General features: G+C 39.0%; 1 protein-coding gene across 1 annotated transcript in view; it reads right to left on the bottom strand.

Annotated features, from left to right (window-relative positions):
- PAK3 (p21 (RAC1) activated kinase 3) overlaps window positions 1-14,855 on the bottom strand; it is a 130,079-nt gene that overhangs the window by 14,800 nt on the left and 100,424 nt on the right. The window contains exons 12-16 of the mRNA XM_070365521.1: window positions 14,385-14,433; window positions 13,959-14,071; window positions 12,209-12,326; window positions 10,661-10,760; window positions 9,591-9,787 (exon numbers count right to left, since the gene is read on the bottom strand). Of these exons, the coding sequence (XP_070221622.1) occupies window positions 9,591-9,787; window positions 10,661-10,760; window positions 12,209-12,326; window positions 13,959-14,071; window positions 14,385-14,433 (577 nt within the window). The remainder of the gene's footprint in view (window positions 1-9,590; window positions 9,788-10,660; window positions 10,761-12,208; window positions 12,327-13,958; window positions 14,072-14,384; window positions 14,434-14,855) is intronic.

The raw sequence follows: 14,855 nt of genomic DNA, 5'->3' as shown, positions 1-14,855 counted from the left end.
ATGGTGAACAACCACCTTGGTTTTCCAGGGACTGTCCTGAGTTTTACTACTGAAGGTTCTATGTCTCTCAGTGCCAAGCAAACTGGGGTGGCAGTCACCATGGAGACAGGGTTAGCCCTCTCCTCCTTTGAGCTACTATACCCCTTTGTTTTCATGTTGTAGGGTGAATACCTGTTATTTGTTCACAGGTCTGTCTCCCTAGACTGTGAAGGTAGGAATTGTGTTACAAGCATCTCTGGATTTTGTGGATAGTGGCTCAAAACAGGTGATCAATAAATGTTTTTGTTGCTAAATGAAATGAAAACCAAAAGGTATAAATAAATCTCACTGAGATGGGAATATGACAGACTTTGCTATACGAAGTATTAAAGCTCAGAAGCTAAAGTGAATGAGTAAACATACAAGAAGATACATAGAGAATGACACCCTTTCTGAGTTGAATAGGCCTGAAATGCGGGAACTTCTGACTACCCAACTCTTCGGTGTGGGAGAAGGAAGAGAGTGCCATGAGCAATGTAGGTAAGGAGATACCATGAAAGGGAGGGAAAACTGGAGATTACCACAACATGGTAATTTGTTGTGGGCAAACCCAGAGAGCAAGTGAAGACAATTAATTCTCTCTGGAACTGGAAACACAGAAACTTAGTCTTCTCTGACTGATCTTGAAGAGAGAAAGAGCTCTTAATTTTTCTTCTGCTACATTATTTAACAAGGTCTGTTTTATTCCTAAGGTGAGACGATATAGCCCCCATGACCTACTGACCTTATTTATAATATTAGGCAGACAACCTTTGGCCAAAAAATACTGCCTTTCTTCATTGTGATATACATATTACCTAGAAGTTTCTGGTGTTCTGGAATTCTTAATAACTTTACATCCCTTGTCAATAACAAACAAATGTTGCAGTTTTCTACAGATCCTGATGTGCAACTAAATTTACCTAAGTACTTAGATAGCATGACTTTACCCAGTTAGAGGAATAATTCAATTTACCTTACTGGCAATTTCTTCAGTTAAAAAAAGATCAAAGCAGTCATCTTAGAAGTTACCACATTTCTCCAAAGAGGTCCCCAAACAATGCATAGGTACCCAATACATTTTCATTAAGGCAGTTTTGCAACTGGACTAACCATTTAATTAAAAGGCTTCAGTTTGTGACTTCAGTTCATTTTAACAGTTTGTAAAGTTTAGGTTAGAAACAAACCAGGAGACTCATATGGAAATGTGTTAGCAACCCTGAGAGGCCCCAGCACTGATATAAAGACTCACTTTACAAAGAGGAGAGTGGTGGAACATTTCTTTCTAAGTTGAATATTTAGAACTCAAAATACATTTTCCCATGGAAATGGTGTTATACATGGTGAACAGGCTCCCAGACTAGCCCATAAAAATCTGTTTAACAAACAATGTAACAATAAGACCAAGAGGGCTATTCATCTATATCTTAATATCTGTATAAAGATTGTTTCATGGGAAATATTATTAGTTAGCATTTACTGAATGATTACTATTAGCTCACATGATTCATACAACAATCCCCTGAGTTATACTCAATTATGACCAATTGACAGATGAAGAAACTGAGGGCGGTAGGGTTAACATAATAACTTGCCCAACATTACACAATTAGCAATGAGGGTCAGTATCTGAATCCAGGAAGTGGGAGCCCAGAGTCCATACGCCTGACCACTTCACGGCACCACCTCACAGTGTTCCCACCCTCTGTGATAGTGGTTTTCGTAAGCAGAGGCAGACGAGGACTCTTCAAGAGATGAGACACACTGACGTAAGACCAGGTACAGAAATTTCATGGTCTAAAGGCATTGAGATCATACAGAGTCTGTTCTCTTATTACTGTGGAATTATGTTAGCGACCAATATCAAAAGATTTGAAAATAACCCACATATTTTCAAATGCAGTGTGACATTTACCAAGAGAGCTCTGTGACTTAGCTATTGAAAACCTCAATAAAGTTAGAAGACTGAAAAATCATGGAGGGTGACTCCAGAGAAGAAAGCATTTAAATGAGAAAATAATATCAAAATGAGAAATTAATATCAAAGATACTTTAAAAACTCCCATGTATTTGTAAATTAAATTTCCATTTTTAAATGAGGGCTATATCTAAGAAGCCATGGTCTTATGTCCCTGGATATGTTTCACAATCTCCTAGTTTATAGTCTATGGGAACTCAAATAGAATTTGTATCCTACTGTTGGGTGAAAATTGTATAAATCTTAATTATGTCAAATTGGTTCATAGTGCTTTTCGGGTCTACTATATTCTTCTACTTCTCTGTACATTCATTCTATTAATTTCTGAGAGTCTGATATTGAAACTTCAACTAAAAAAAAAAAAAAGAGATGAGACACACTGAGCATGTGTAACTCCACCTTTACCTTTAACAAAGGAAACGGACCCTTTTGAGGTCAATCGTTTTACAATTAAACTTGGAAATGGGGAACAAAAGGTCCAGTTAGGTTTCCTATTTTATTCGCCAGTATCTGTATATAATGTTGACTGTTTATAAGCAGTGTGTCTTCTGGTTGTTGCCTATAACCTACTTATGTCCCAATTCCTTTCAACTATCTTTGAGTGTTTTATGGGAGAGATTTGGCAACAAGTGACTTGACACCTTATGACTTAGAGATTACTTTTGACCTGGGATTTCAGAAGTTAAAGGCCAGAGTGTATTACTGCCTCTGATGTGTATATGGATTTCATTAAAGGCTCTGACATTTCTAAGACAAGAGTAAATGGGGCCAAATCTACAAAAAAGTTGTTATATTATAACTAATGTTGTATTCCCTATTTTGACTTATTCAACCCAACAGTTCAGTGTGATAACTGAATAAGCACTGTGCTCTAAATTTAGTTCCTGACTTGTCTTGTATAGTAGGTCTCATCTGTCACTAAATTATACATGGTGGGGGGCTCTGCTGTTATTGTTTAATCCTTAAAAAGTCATTAAAAATTGACCTATTACAGATCTATTCCCTTATTGGTTGATTGTAAAAGGTAATTAGGTACCACCGACAGATTAGGTGTTGAACTACCTTTAGAGTGCTCCTTTCAAGCATAAAAAACTGGCCATTGCCATAAAATAAAGACCATGCTCATTTTAATCTCTCAGGATTAATAGTGTTCGTCAAGAAATGTGGAGCAGGCTATGTGTGCTCAAGGAGCCACCCTGGACAGCCCAGGAAGCACCCAAGCTTGAGAACCACAAGGGGTTTGGAAGTAGAGGAGGGATAGGCACAGAGATAGAAAAGCAGGAAAGCAAAATAGGGCAGGAGGTGGAGGAGAAAAGCTGTAAGAAACAGAGGTAGCAGAACACAGGGCAGGGACTAGGGCCAAGGGACCTGGGGAGAGAAGGTGGCTGGTGGAGTGACGAGGAAGAGAGATGAAGATAAAGGCTCCACAACTCAGGGAGGTCAAGGGAACCTGATCCTAGGATCCATTCTGCTATCTCCCCATTTCTTTGGTCCTTCTCCCATAAAACTTCTCAAAACATCATCTAACATGTGGTCTGTTGACTTCCTCATCTCCCATTTTCTCTTCAACCCACACCTAGTTTCTAGTTTCAAAGTACTGTTTACCATTATATGTTTATTCCTGTCTCATTTCAGAACACTGCAGCAGGAAGGTACTAAGTCCCTGATTCTTTATGGCTTTTCCAAATTTCCATGTTAGCATCAAAAACCAGCTGGACTGTGATATGATCTGTGAAACATGCATTACTGCTTACGTAAACTGGCTTCAACTTCTGTTTTATATGCAGTTCATCAGGTGAATAGCTCTGTACACAATAACATGCACATTTTTTCAGTAAAACCCAGGGTAGAAAATGGGTCCCTGAAACAGCTTTATCACTGTTGTGTTCTTCCCTGGCTTCTTACCCAGCCCCACATGCAGCATGTTTCATTTGCATCACGATCGAGTGTCTTTCTTGGTAGGGAAATGGGGTTCTTTTCACTCTATGGAATACAGACTTAGTCAGGAGATAATCAGAGAGATGTCTCCAAACAGCTTTCTTTGTTTTTTTCTTTCTTTTTTGGCTGTGCCACTCATCAAGTGGGATCTTAGTTCCCCAACACAGGATCAAACCCACACTCGTTGCATTGGAAGCGTGAAGTCTTAAACGCTGGACCACCAGGGAAGTCCCTCCACTCAAGCTGTCTGAAGATCATAACTCTGGAAGCCCTTCTACAGACAGTGCATACTCAAACCCAGGCTGTCCTGGCACTCATGGGAGGCTGTAGCATGTATCTACAGCCTAGGAAAACAGAATCAGAGACAGAGACCCATGAGTTTCCCACTTTATTTAACTAAATCTCATGTGGAAGCCTGATATAGAAAACAAGTTAATGAGGGAACTATTTTGGTGGACTTGAGAACCACATGACCTCCCCATTGGGCCCCAAGGACCTCCATGGAATTCTAGGAGCCCATGGAATTCACAGAGTTCACGGGTAACTAATAATCTTGTGAAATTCCACTTGTTTGAAGCAAAACAAAATGAGGCCCAGCAAGAAGTAATCTATGCAAGATCATGGGGCTCCTGATGGGTAGACCTGGGAACAGAATTTACTCTTCAATTCACATGATAAAGGAATATCAGTCTTGGCCAACAGTAGGTCCCTGGTTACCACGTTTATAATCTCTCTTTGCCTCATCTTCACCTAGTCAGATTCTCAGACTTTTGTTTGCTGTGGAATCAGTTTCTCCTTTGGCTGTCTTCTGGATCATAAATCACTGGTTTGAACTGTCTGCTTCTGAATTACAATCTAAATGAGACTTGCAGCTTTCCTATGGCTAGGTCCCATTTTCCTATGCTAAATTCCTGACAACCAATGAGTCTTAAGAGCTATCTATCTTTTGACAGGCAATATTTTTCTGATTAAAAAGAGACTCTGTTACTTTTTCATCATAATTATTTTAGTTGCTGTTATCCCAACTCGCCCCTCCTTTTAGGCATAGGTTTGCCCTCAAAGTAGGCGGAGTGTCAACAAACCATCAATAAACCTTGCTCCAGCTCTTCCTGAAATACATTCAAAACAATATTGACAGAGTGCTAGCAAAGTACGCTTGCTTCTCTGGCACTCAGAAAGTTTATATTTGACTTTAATTCCATCAAACCCAGACATTCCAGTCCACAACACAGGTTCCAGTGGTTGGAGGGCGCTCAAAGCACTTTGGCCCTAAATTGCTGCTTTTTAGTGCTAGAGATTCTATTCTGCTTAATTCTCTTCTCTAGGCATACAAGCTAACCACAATTTCCCTAGTTCTATAGTAAAAAAGAAGAAACTAACACTTGTGCAGTGTTTCAAGTGTGGGGATGGGGGAGTAGGGAGCCTCTTCCTGTAGACAACAGGTCTCAGTTGGTACTTCTTCCCACCCTTCTCTCTGACCATACAGGTTATACGCTGCTAATTATGAGCAATTAGACTGATGGCTTTATTATCATCAATACGTGCGATGTACACAACAGCTAGCAGGTGGTAATGATGGACTGCATTTGCAGCAGAAGCAAAATTGAAAAAGAAAATGGCATAGCAAGGAGGTATGTGCTGAACTAATGTCATTTCTTTTTTGATAGCGTGGCTGGAAACAGTAAATCAAAGAATGCCAGAATGTGCCAGGATTTTGACAAAGTGATTCATGATGTCCTTTTTAGATGAAAAGGAGAAATGTGGCCAGAATGAGAGCATGCTCTTTTCTGGTTGAACAACCAGGCTCAAAGAGGGCTGATAAAGAATGGTTTTTTCAGTTTAGACAGGGTTCTACAAAGGGCTAGCCACAGAGCTTTGTATTGATATTTGTTCTAGTCCTTGGTGTAGAAACCTGACCTTATCAATTCTTGAAGCTTCACAGGGATTCCAATGTACAACCAAGGAGGAGAACCACTGGTATAAGATAGGTGGGTCCCATACTCTCTTAAACACTGTTTTTAGCCTTCAGATATCTCTTCTTGATACTGATAATTGTCTTCCAAAGATCCAGTGTTTGATATGGCTTCACAGATGCTTAAAGGAAGGGTAGAAAGAGAACACTTAAAGTTCATCTCAACTAGGATAAAGGTCTGGAAAGTTACACAGAAAAGGGGCTCCACCCACAGGGTCCAGTAGGATCCTCCACTGGATATCACTGAGATGTTTCACAAACACCAAAATCCCTCAAAACCCATTGACAAGAACAGCCCCATTATGTGGAATGCCAAGTTAATAAAGAGGCACTCTCTTAGTGCTGAGGAAAACAACAACAACAACAACAAACCAAAGATTTGTTTTATGGAAATGATTGTGCCTCCTTATTTAGAATCAGGTCATTATAATCATAGGTTTATAAAAAGATATCTTCAAACGAACACACAAGTTGGGGAGAGGAGCAGTATACCAACGTTTGATTTGCACATCCACAGAGAAAGTTTGAATTTGACTTCAGTCACTTTGGTGAACAGAAAGAACAAGGCACTTTATTATTGGAGGCTGCACCAAAAATGGTTGTGGGTCACAGAACAACACATTCAAGGCCAATTACGTTGAGTGCACAAACTTCAGGCAGTGAGGAACTTGTCTCCTCTCTGTCTCTGAAAGAGTACCAACCTTATAACATTGGCACAGTTAACAACTCTTTAACCTTTAAAAGGCATTTTATGAGCAAATTAGGTCAATTAGTACAGAGCAATTTACTTAAAAAAAAATCCCAACTACTTTAAAACTAGGGGGGGAACGTAGCTAATTCCTTGCATCGGTGATATGTTAACAGGCAATATTCCAAGAAGGCTTGCTCAGTTCCAACTGACACAACAGACACACACACAAAAGCCACAGCAAAATGCCAACAGCCTTCGAATGTATAGTCCCAGATTCCAACTTTAACCTCTGCTGCTCAGTGTAACCTGTTCATGGTAATTTATACTGAACCGTGTAGGACCTTCCACTCTTCAAGGGGATGCTACTGTGGAAGGGAAGTGGGGAATCCAACCTCCCTTCATGAATGGGTAAAAAGTATTCTAAGCATCTGTTCCGTTTCCTTTCTCACTTTTCTATTGATATATAAATCTCTTTCTCCCTCTCCTTACAATGAGCTAGACACTGTGCTAGGTGTTTACATGCATGATTTCATTTAGATTTCATACTAACTCTGCAAGACAGATATTGTCCCCAATTACACACAGGAAACAGGGCTTATAGAGGTTCTGGGTCATCTGCTGAAGGTCACAGAGCTGGCAGGTGGTGGAACCAGGACTTACCCAAATCTGCCTGACTCCATAGGCCAAATGTTTTTCATATTAACATGTTAGACTTCACTCTACCACTCTGTCTCACTTCCACTTCCTTCCTTTTGTTCATCTTCAAAGCTAAAGTGGTAGACTGGTGGTAGTCTCAGAAGGATGTTAAAGAAAGAAGGGCTAAGCCAGTTCTGCCATTTTCTATTTCTCCACACGCCCTGGTCACCAGAATTCAAGAAAACACAGGCTTCCAACAAGGTCATGGTATGCGTTTTTCTGTCCAACCTCTCCAGTGTTTCAGTGACTATATTTTTCAAATCCCAAATAAGGGCATATAGCCAGGGATACTGGATTTTATTTAAGAGAACAGGAGGACAACATATTCAAAATCAAAACTTAAAAAGTCCTTGTGGCGCCTGGCAAACAGATAGAGGGCTGCCTCCATACGGACTTGATTGAGTCACTGGAGGTTGATCACACATGGAGAATAATGAGCATAGTTACAGTAAATCCTTATCAGTGGAATTCAACAGGGTGGTCTTCCTGACGAATCTTTTTGTTATAGCCATAATGTAGGCTTCCTGAACCTGTGGCTTGTTAATCTACAAGCACTTATTTAGATACAAGGCTTCGGATCCTAAGAGACAAGCTGTTAATTATTAGCTCTAATCCCAGGCTAGAAGATGCCCATAAAGATTACAACTTGTTTCCTTCTTTCTAACAATTAACAGCCTTGCTGAAGAGCGATCAATTGTACTTGGGGAACTGAAGAAGGTAATAAATGCATTACTGAGGCCAACTGCTTTACAGAGCATTTATTTAATCCTTAAATTTTGCAAGCTGTAAATTACTCATTAGAAGACAGAAAGCAAAATAGCCATAATCTGTTTAGTGCCTCCAAACTCTGAAGATTTAGAGGAGGAAATCCATGGAAACAAGAGGCCTGGTGTGTTCTTTCACTGCTACTTCTTAAAGGGCAAAGGTGGTTAGACAATAAGGACAAGCCCATGTAATTATCCATAGGTCAGGGGTGGGTTTGATTAAGTTCATGGAGGACTGATCCACAAACAGTGGGAAAATGCTCCTCTTTTTCCACTCAGCCCTGCAGGCAGCTAATCACGGTGCAGGTCTCACTTCCAGATTGTTTCATGAGCCCAGAGCAATAGCCCATAGCATTCATTAGGGCATTCACTCCTATCTGTTATTTTATATTCAGTGCTAGGTCTAAGACAAGAGGCCAACTAGCAGAGAAGAATTAGGGAGGGGCAAAGGGGAGGCTGTCCCCCTCTCCATTCACAGGGAATGCAGCTCCCAATTAGAAACTGCTCCATTTCAAAATAACTAGATAATTAGTCTGTAAGTTTCTTTACATGTACAGAAAGCCACATGTATTTGGCTTTCATATGGATTTTATAAGTTGAACGTGTAAACACTTAACCATGTACAGGAAATGATTTTTACATACTAATGGTAAAATTCAATTTTAGACTCTTAGTGGTAAGGAAGCCAACAATATGCAAGATGCCTTTGGCACTGGCACTCTGCATAGAATTTGAGACTAGAATTCGAATGGGTACATGTTTCCTTTTCTTAATAGTGTGATGCCCTTTATATATATAAAACACAGCTTCTGACTTACCTTTAGATTTTATTCAACAAAACAGCTCCTGGCTCACTTCTGCACTGAGCAACCATTTCTTTCATGTTCCTTTGCCTTTCTCTGAATGGGCGTTAGGCTCCAAAATGGAGCTTTTCTCCTTACAGAAGTAACCAGACCACATAAGGATCTAACCTCTGATTCTGCAGTAGCAAACTGAGTTACCCAACACAATTTCCATTCATTTTTAACTTGACAGTCTAATTAAGTTTGTGATTTTGCCAGGCTGGTACTGTGTCTATCTTGTGTTCCATTCAATACCCACCAAGCTGCTGTGGCTCAATAAATCTTTACTGATAATGAAAATCTAATTTAAAAAATTTCAGCTGTTCTGGAAATGCATTTATTTACTTTGCTAAAAGTAAGTGGCATGTGATAAAAATACTGTTTTCTTCCCACATCTTGCTTTTAAAAAAGTTATATATATTTTTGACAGCAGAAAATTATGCTACAGAATTTTAAAGACCCCTGACATTAGAAATAGTGTTATCAAAGCATTTGAAAAAGCTGTTGAGACATCTTAAGAGAAACATAAAATAAATAACTCACAGTAATTTTGAAAATTACAATTTGGAGCTTCTATGTCACTTGTCCCATTAAAGAGCCCATTCTGGCCACTTTTAGTGGAGACAAGAAATGACATTTGGCTTTTTTCCATTCCCTGGGGATAAAGGACTTGAGTTTTCTTTTTACTTACCCTGAGTGGATTTTCGTTAAGGTAAGGGGGTTCGCCTTCTACCATTTCAATCGCCATAATTCCCAGAGACCAGATATCAACTTTCGGACCATAGGCTTTTCGAGTCACTACCTCAGGTGCCATCCAATAGGGAGTTCCCACCATCGTGCTTCGTTTACTTTGCTCAGGGGTGATCTGGGCACAGAACCCAAAATCAGCTGCAGAGAACAAAAGTCAGTTAAAATCAGCTCAACTTATTTTTCTTTTACGAGAGGTCACTTTCAGATACGACCGTACCTTCCTTTAGACACTGAGCTTCTGCAACTGCCTCACTCATATCCTTTTGTTATCCGATCTCTCAGCTGCTCCAGATTTTAAACTAGTCTGAAGTAACTGCGTGATACCATTTTTACTAGACCTCAATCCTGGTTCCCTCCTCATACTGTTCCCTCTAACTTATAGAATCTTTTTCTTTTCTTTCTTTTTTTTTTTTTTTTTATTTTTAATCTTAAGATTTTATTATGTTTTAGTATTATTTTTGACTATTATAATATAATTATGTATTACAGCTTAGGTATTTGTCATCCAGCAGATAGAAACCACTTAGATATTCTTAACTATTAACCCTCCCCAAATCTGGTCACAATCTACAGGAATACAATGTGAAAAAAATGCTTCACCTCAATCTGGCCTCTAAATGCCTTCAAACCCTCACTCTCAAGAGCCTTTTTCTTCTCAAGATAGACAGTTGCTGCTGCTGCTAAGTCGCTTCAGTCGTGTCCGACCTTGTGTGACCCCTGAGATGGCAGCCCACCAGGCTCCCCCATCCCTGGGATTGTCCAGGCAAGAACACTGGAGTGGGTTGCCATTTCCTTCTCCAATGCATGAAAGTGAAAAGTTAAAGTGAAGTTGCTCAGTCGTGTCCGACTCTGAGCGACCCGATAGACTGCAGCCTACCAGGCTCTTCCGTCCATGGGATTTTCCAGGCAAGAGTACTGGAGTGGGGTGCCATTGCCTTCTCCAAGATAGACAGTAAAAGAGCATAAATCCCCTGACACTCTCTCACATGCCATCTGAACCATAATACCTACTCAGTTTGACAGAGCCATCCATCCCAAGGAGAATATTGTCACTCTTTATGTCTCTGTGGATCACTTGGTTTGAGTGCAAGAAATCCAAAGCTTGGAGGCACTATTGTATCAGGAAGAAAAAAGTTCTAGTTATATCACAAAATTTTTTAAAAATGTGTTTCATTTCTAGATAAATTTTGGGCAAAGGTACACGCTTAAGTTGTCAGGTGAAATAAATTAAATGTTTCAAAGCCATTTTGAAATCATGTTACCATTTACATCAGTGATGCAACTTAGCATTATACATATGAAAGCTCCTGAATCAGACTTGGCCACAAAGAGTGATGGTGTGGTAAGTAGCACTACATTGTTAATACAATTGATTGAACCAATTACTATAATCATATTTGGATCTGCTTGTCTGGAGGATATGGATTTGGCTTGATCTGTTACAGATATAGTAAGCATCTGCATCTGGGATATGATTAGATTCAGAAGGTCTGGCATGGGACCTAGAAATCTGCATTTAAAACAAGTGCCCCAGCTAGTTCTGATAGACAGATAGCTAGCTTCGGGAACCGCTTCTAGGCTCTGAAGTAACTATAGGTACTAGTTCGGAAATGGCTTTGTGTTGTAATACTAAAAGATGGAACACAGGCTAAAGGCTGAAGAATCCCCTGAATATTTTAAGTTTGATTTATTGTATGAATAGAAAATATATGAATTTGGTGGATATGTGTACATATTTGGGGAGGAAGAAATGGGAATGAGAGGACAGCAGAAGGAGGAAATTTAAGTGAATAATTTAAAATATAAAACAATGAAAGGCTAGCTAACATTATTTGGCTTTGTTTTACTATCATTGATTTTCAAGTTTCAGTGGGTCAGAGTTCCTACTTGTGTCTATAGAAAACTTCAATGAATAGAGGGTAGAGGGTAATGTTCAAGATAAGACTCCAATGAGGAGTGGTTTTTTTTTTTTAATATTGAGAAAATTAATATAACAAAATATCCTTAGCTTAGTTTGAAACTGGGGATATGTCACTATTATTAGAAAACAGGCAGACACTCAGACCCACTGGAGGGGTCTGAGAGAGTTTCAAGATTGTACTGTGAAAGCAACTAGTTTCTGGACTGAGGGAGGACCTCGTGTAAACTGCCTTCCAGAAAATAATGGGGTTATAATGTGATCTGTATATGTACACGGCTTATATTGCATAGACAAAGCAAAATAACTATCATATAAAAATTCCCCCCAACCAGGAAGAAGTTCCATGTCAACATTACTGCCTTCCATATTCACCAAGACTCCACTAGGCAGGCTTAGATATTGTACCCTGTGAATGGTATAATAGAATTCAGAAAGATCCATTACAAAGCAACTAAAATAAACAAGGAGCTGGGGAGAGAGGGTTAGGATTTAAATTGTTAGGATCTTCAATTGTTTTTTTAGTATAAAAGATGTGCTATTGATATTCTGATGTTATAAACATTCTAAATAATCAAAGATAAAAAAAAAAACTGCCAATGTGAGTGTTCTCATCAGCCAAAAATGTTCTATTTTCTTACCTCTCTGCAGACAGCTGCTATCTGTCCTTCATCCATACAGGTCTCTGTGACCACATCAGTCAAAGAGCCACCAGCCAAGTATTCCATGACTACCCACAGTTCATCACCCACTAAGTAGCTACAACAAGAGAGGAAAAAGACATTGACTCAGGCCTAAGGAAGTGGAGACCCTTCTATATTTCCATTAAGAAGGCAATGTGCAATCAGTCTTTGTCTGCATTTGGTCATGTATCTAACAAGAGGAAAATATCAGTTATGCTTATGAGACACTTCCTTTATCTTAGAAGAGAATATGCGTGGAAATTAAAGGATCATGAGATGAAAGTGCACCATGGAAGGAAGGAAAAGAGCAAGGAAGCCTTTGGTGACTGACTACTGTCAGTCATTCCACTATAAAAAGCTAATTTCAATTAACAGGATTGGTGAATAGCCCTTTTGGATCATTCAAGCCGTAGTGTTGACATCTTGGACTGAACTGCCCATGACACAATTTTATAGGATAATGTAAAAAGATTCAAATTGGCAATGGATTTACTGCACCTAAGTCTCAGTTCTGATAGAAGTCGGTCATCACATGCCCATTATCTTTAAGTAGGTATTGAGGAGCACAGCCTACATGATCAAATACAGGAAGGCAGGTCACAAGAGCAAATTCAAACCCCTGGGATCATCTGAAGGCATTTTAACAGTATGATCAGGTCTGTCTTTCCCCCTGTGTAGCAAGAGAGAGGCATTACAATGAATGGAATAATCCCAACAATCCTATCCTGCTCCCAGCTTGACATAAGTATGAAGCAAGACTTTCTATCCAGTGGTGTTCAAACTGCAGTACCCATAAGATTCACTTCAGAAAGTTTGTTCAAAAGGAAAATTCTCATTAAAATTCTCATTTCATAAAAATGAAATACCTCATTAGTTACAGAGAACCACCAAGAAATCTGCATTTTTTTACAAATGCAGTTTTTACAAAATTACAAAAGCAGAATAAAGTCACTCTGCTGCAGTTGCCTCCTAAATGACACTTTTTTTTTGGCCCCTCTTTTGCCTCCTTTCTGTACCACTGGTCTACCTGGTACAAAACACATAAAGTGAGATCTTAAGCTCGTTGAGGTTGTAGACTTGGTCTTATTTCCTTTGTATCAACCCAGAGTACACAGCACAGTGGTGCCAAATAAAAACATCGAAATTGAATAAGATAGATGTTAAATCACAAGTAAAGAGTTAGTGCTGTTTTTAAACACCTATTAATAACCCAATGCTACCACGACTGACGAAAGAGACATTAATTATCTGGTCTAGGAAAAAGGTTTGAGATTAAAGTCTCAATTCCCTAGACCTCACTGTCAGTTCATCACAAAGCACCCATTAAAGCAGGGCCATTGTAGTCTGTCTTCTTTACTTAGATAGCCAGACACTGCACTGGCTCCAAACAAACACTTGATTAAATGTTTAAAACACCACAGCTCTCTACTATATGGGATAGTCTGTTTCGTGGCAATACAGAACCACAGTCTTCAAAAGAAAATTACACAAACTGCTCATGTTTAGAAGCAACACCATAAAATGTGTCTTCAAATGTTTAATGGGTAGACAAAGATAAGTGGGTACAAGTTTAGCAATATATTTGATACTGTTTTGTAGCATTTGAAAGATATTTGCAGAATGGATGCTAAATGAATAGATCCTAAATAATTGGCCATGAAAATTATATCCCATAAAGAAAACAAGTATATGATGAAACAAAACTTACCTATCTAAATAATTAACAATATTGGGGTTCTTATTTTCCCTCATGACCAGAATTTCATTAATAATTAATTCCTTTTTGGGCTGCTGTTGAAGGTTCATCTGCTTTATGGCCACCTGAATCATGATTAAAAGATAAGAATGAATTACCATCATTAGACTAAACACAAGCATCCATGTTTTTCAGCAACAGAGTCAGACATACAAATTCTTTACCTTACTAGGATTTTTCTTAATGCCACAAACCCATGCTCCTTTTCTTTTGCCAATCATGAATTCATCATTCACAGCAGATATTTCGGATATCAATGAAGGAAACTTATGTCAACCCAGTGGTACCCATTTTGTCAGGCACAAATGCCATCAAAGAAGAATTCTGATCAATACGAATAAAGGAAAGTAAAAGCTAGAAATGAATGTTAATGCTTACCTCTTGTCCTGTGGCAATGTCCAGCGCTGTATAAACAGTACCTGAGGCCCTGTGAAGGCAAAAATTATCAAATGAACAAGCAATTGAAGTGTTATTAGTATATTTTATTTGGAATAATATGTAACTATTTTCAGGAGAGGGAAATCAGAAAACTCAAGATTAAAGGATGAAGTACAAAAGGAACAATCATTTTGTATAGTAACTGCTTCCCAAACTATCATCAAGTATCTCTATTGGTGGGTCAGAAACTCTAATCAGATGTTATGTGTGCCATGGAACTAGGCAGTTATGAACTGAGCAAAATGGCCTTGTTCCTTCTAGGAAACTCCTGGAATATTTTGAACACTCCTTGGATGCTGCAAGGAGATCCCACCAGTCCATTCTGAAGGAGATCAGCCCTGGGATTTCTTTGGAAGGAATGATGCTAAAGCTGAAACTCCAGTACTTTGGCTACCTCATGCAAAGAGTTGA

The sequence above is a fragment of the Bos mutus genome, chromosome X (assembly GCF_027580195.1).
Source record: "Bos mutus isolate GX-2022 chromosome X, NWIPB_WYAK_1.1, whole genome shotgun sequence".
NCBI classification, from domain to species: domain Eukaryota; kingdom Metazoa; phylum Chordata; class Mammalia; order Artiodactyla; family Bovidae; genus Bos; species Bos mutus.
The sequence above is the reverse complement of the archived record's forward strand: the minus strand, read 5'-3'. Positions and strand labels throughout refer to the sequence as shown.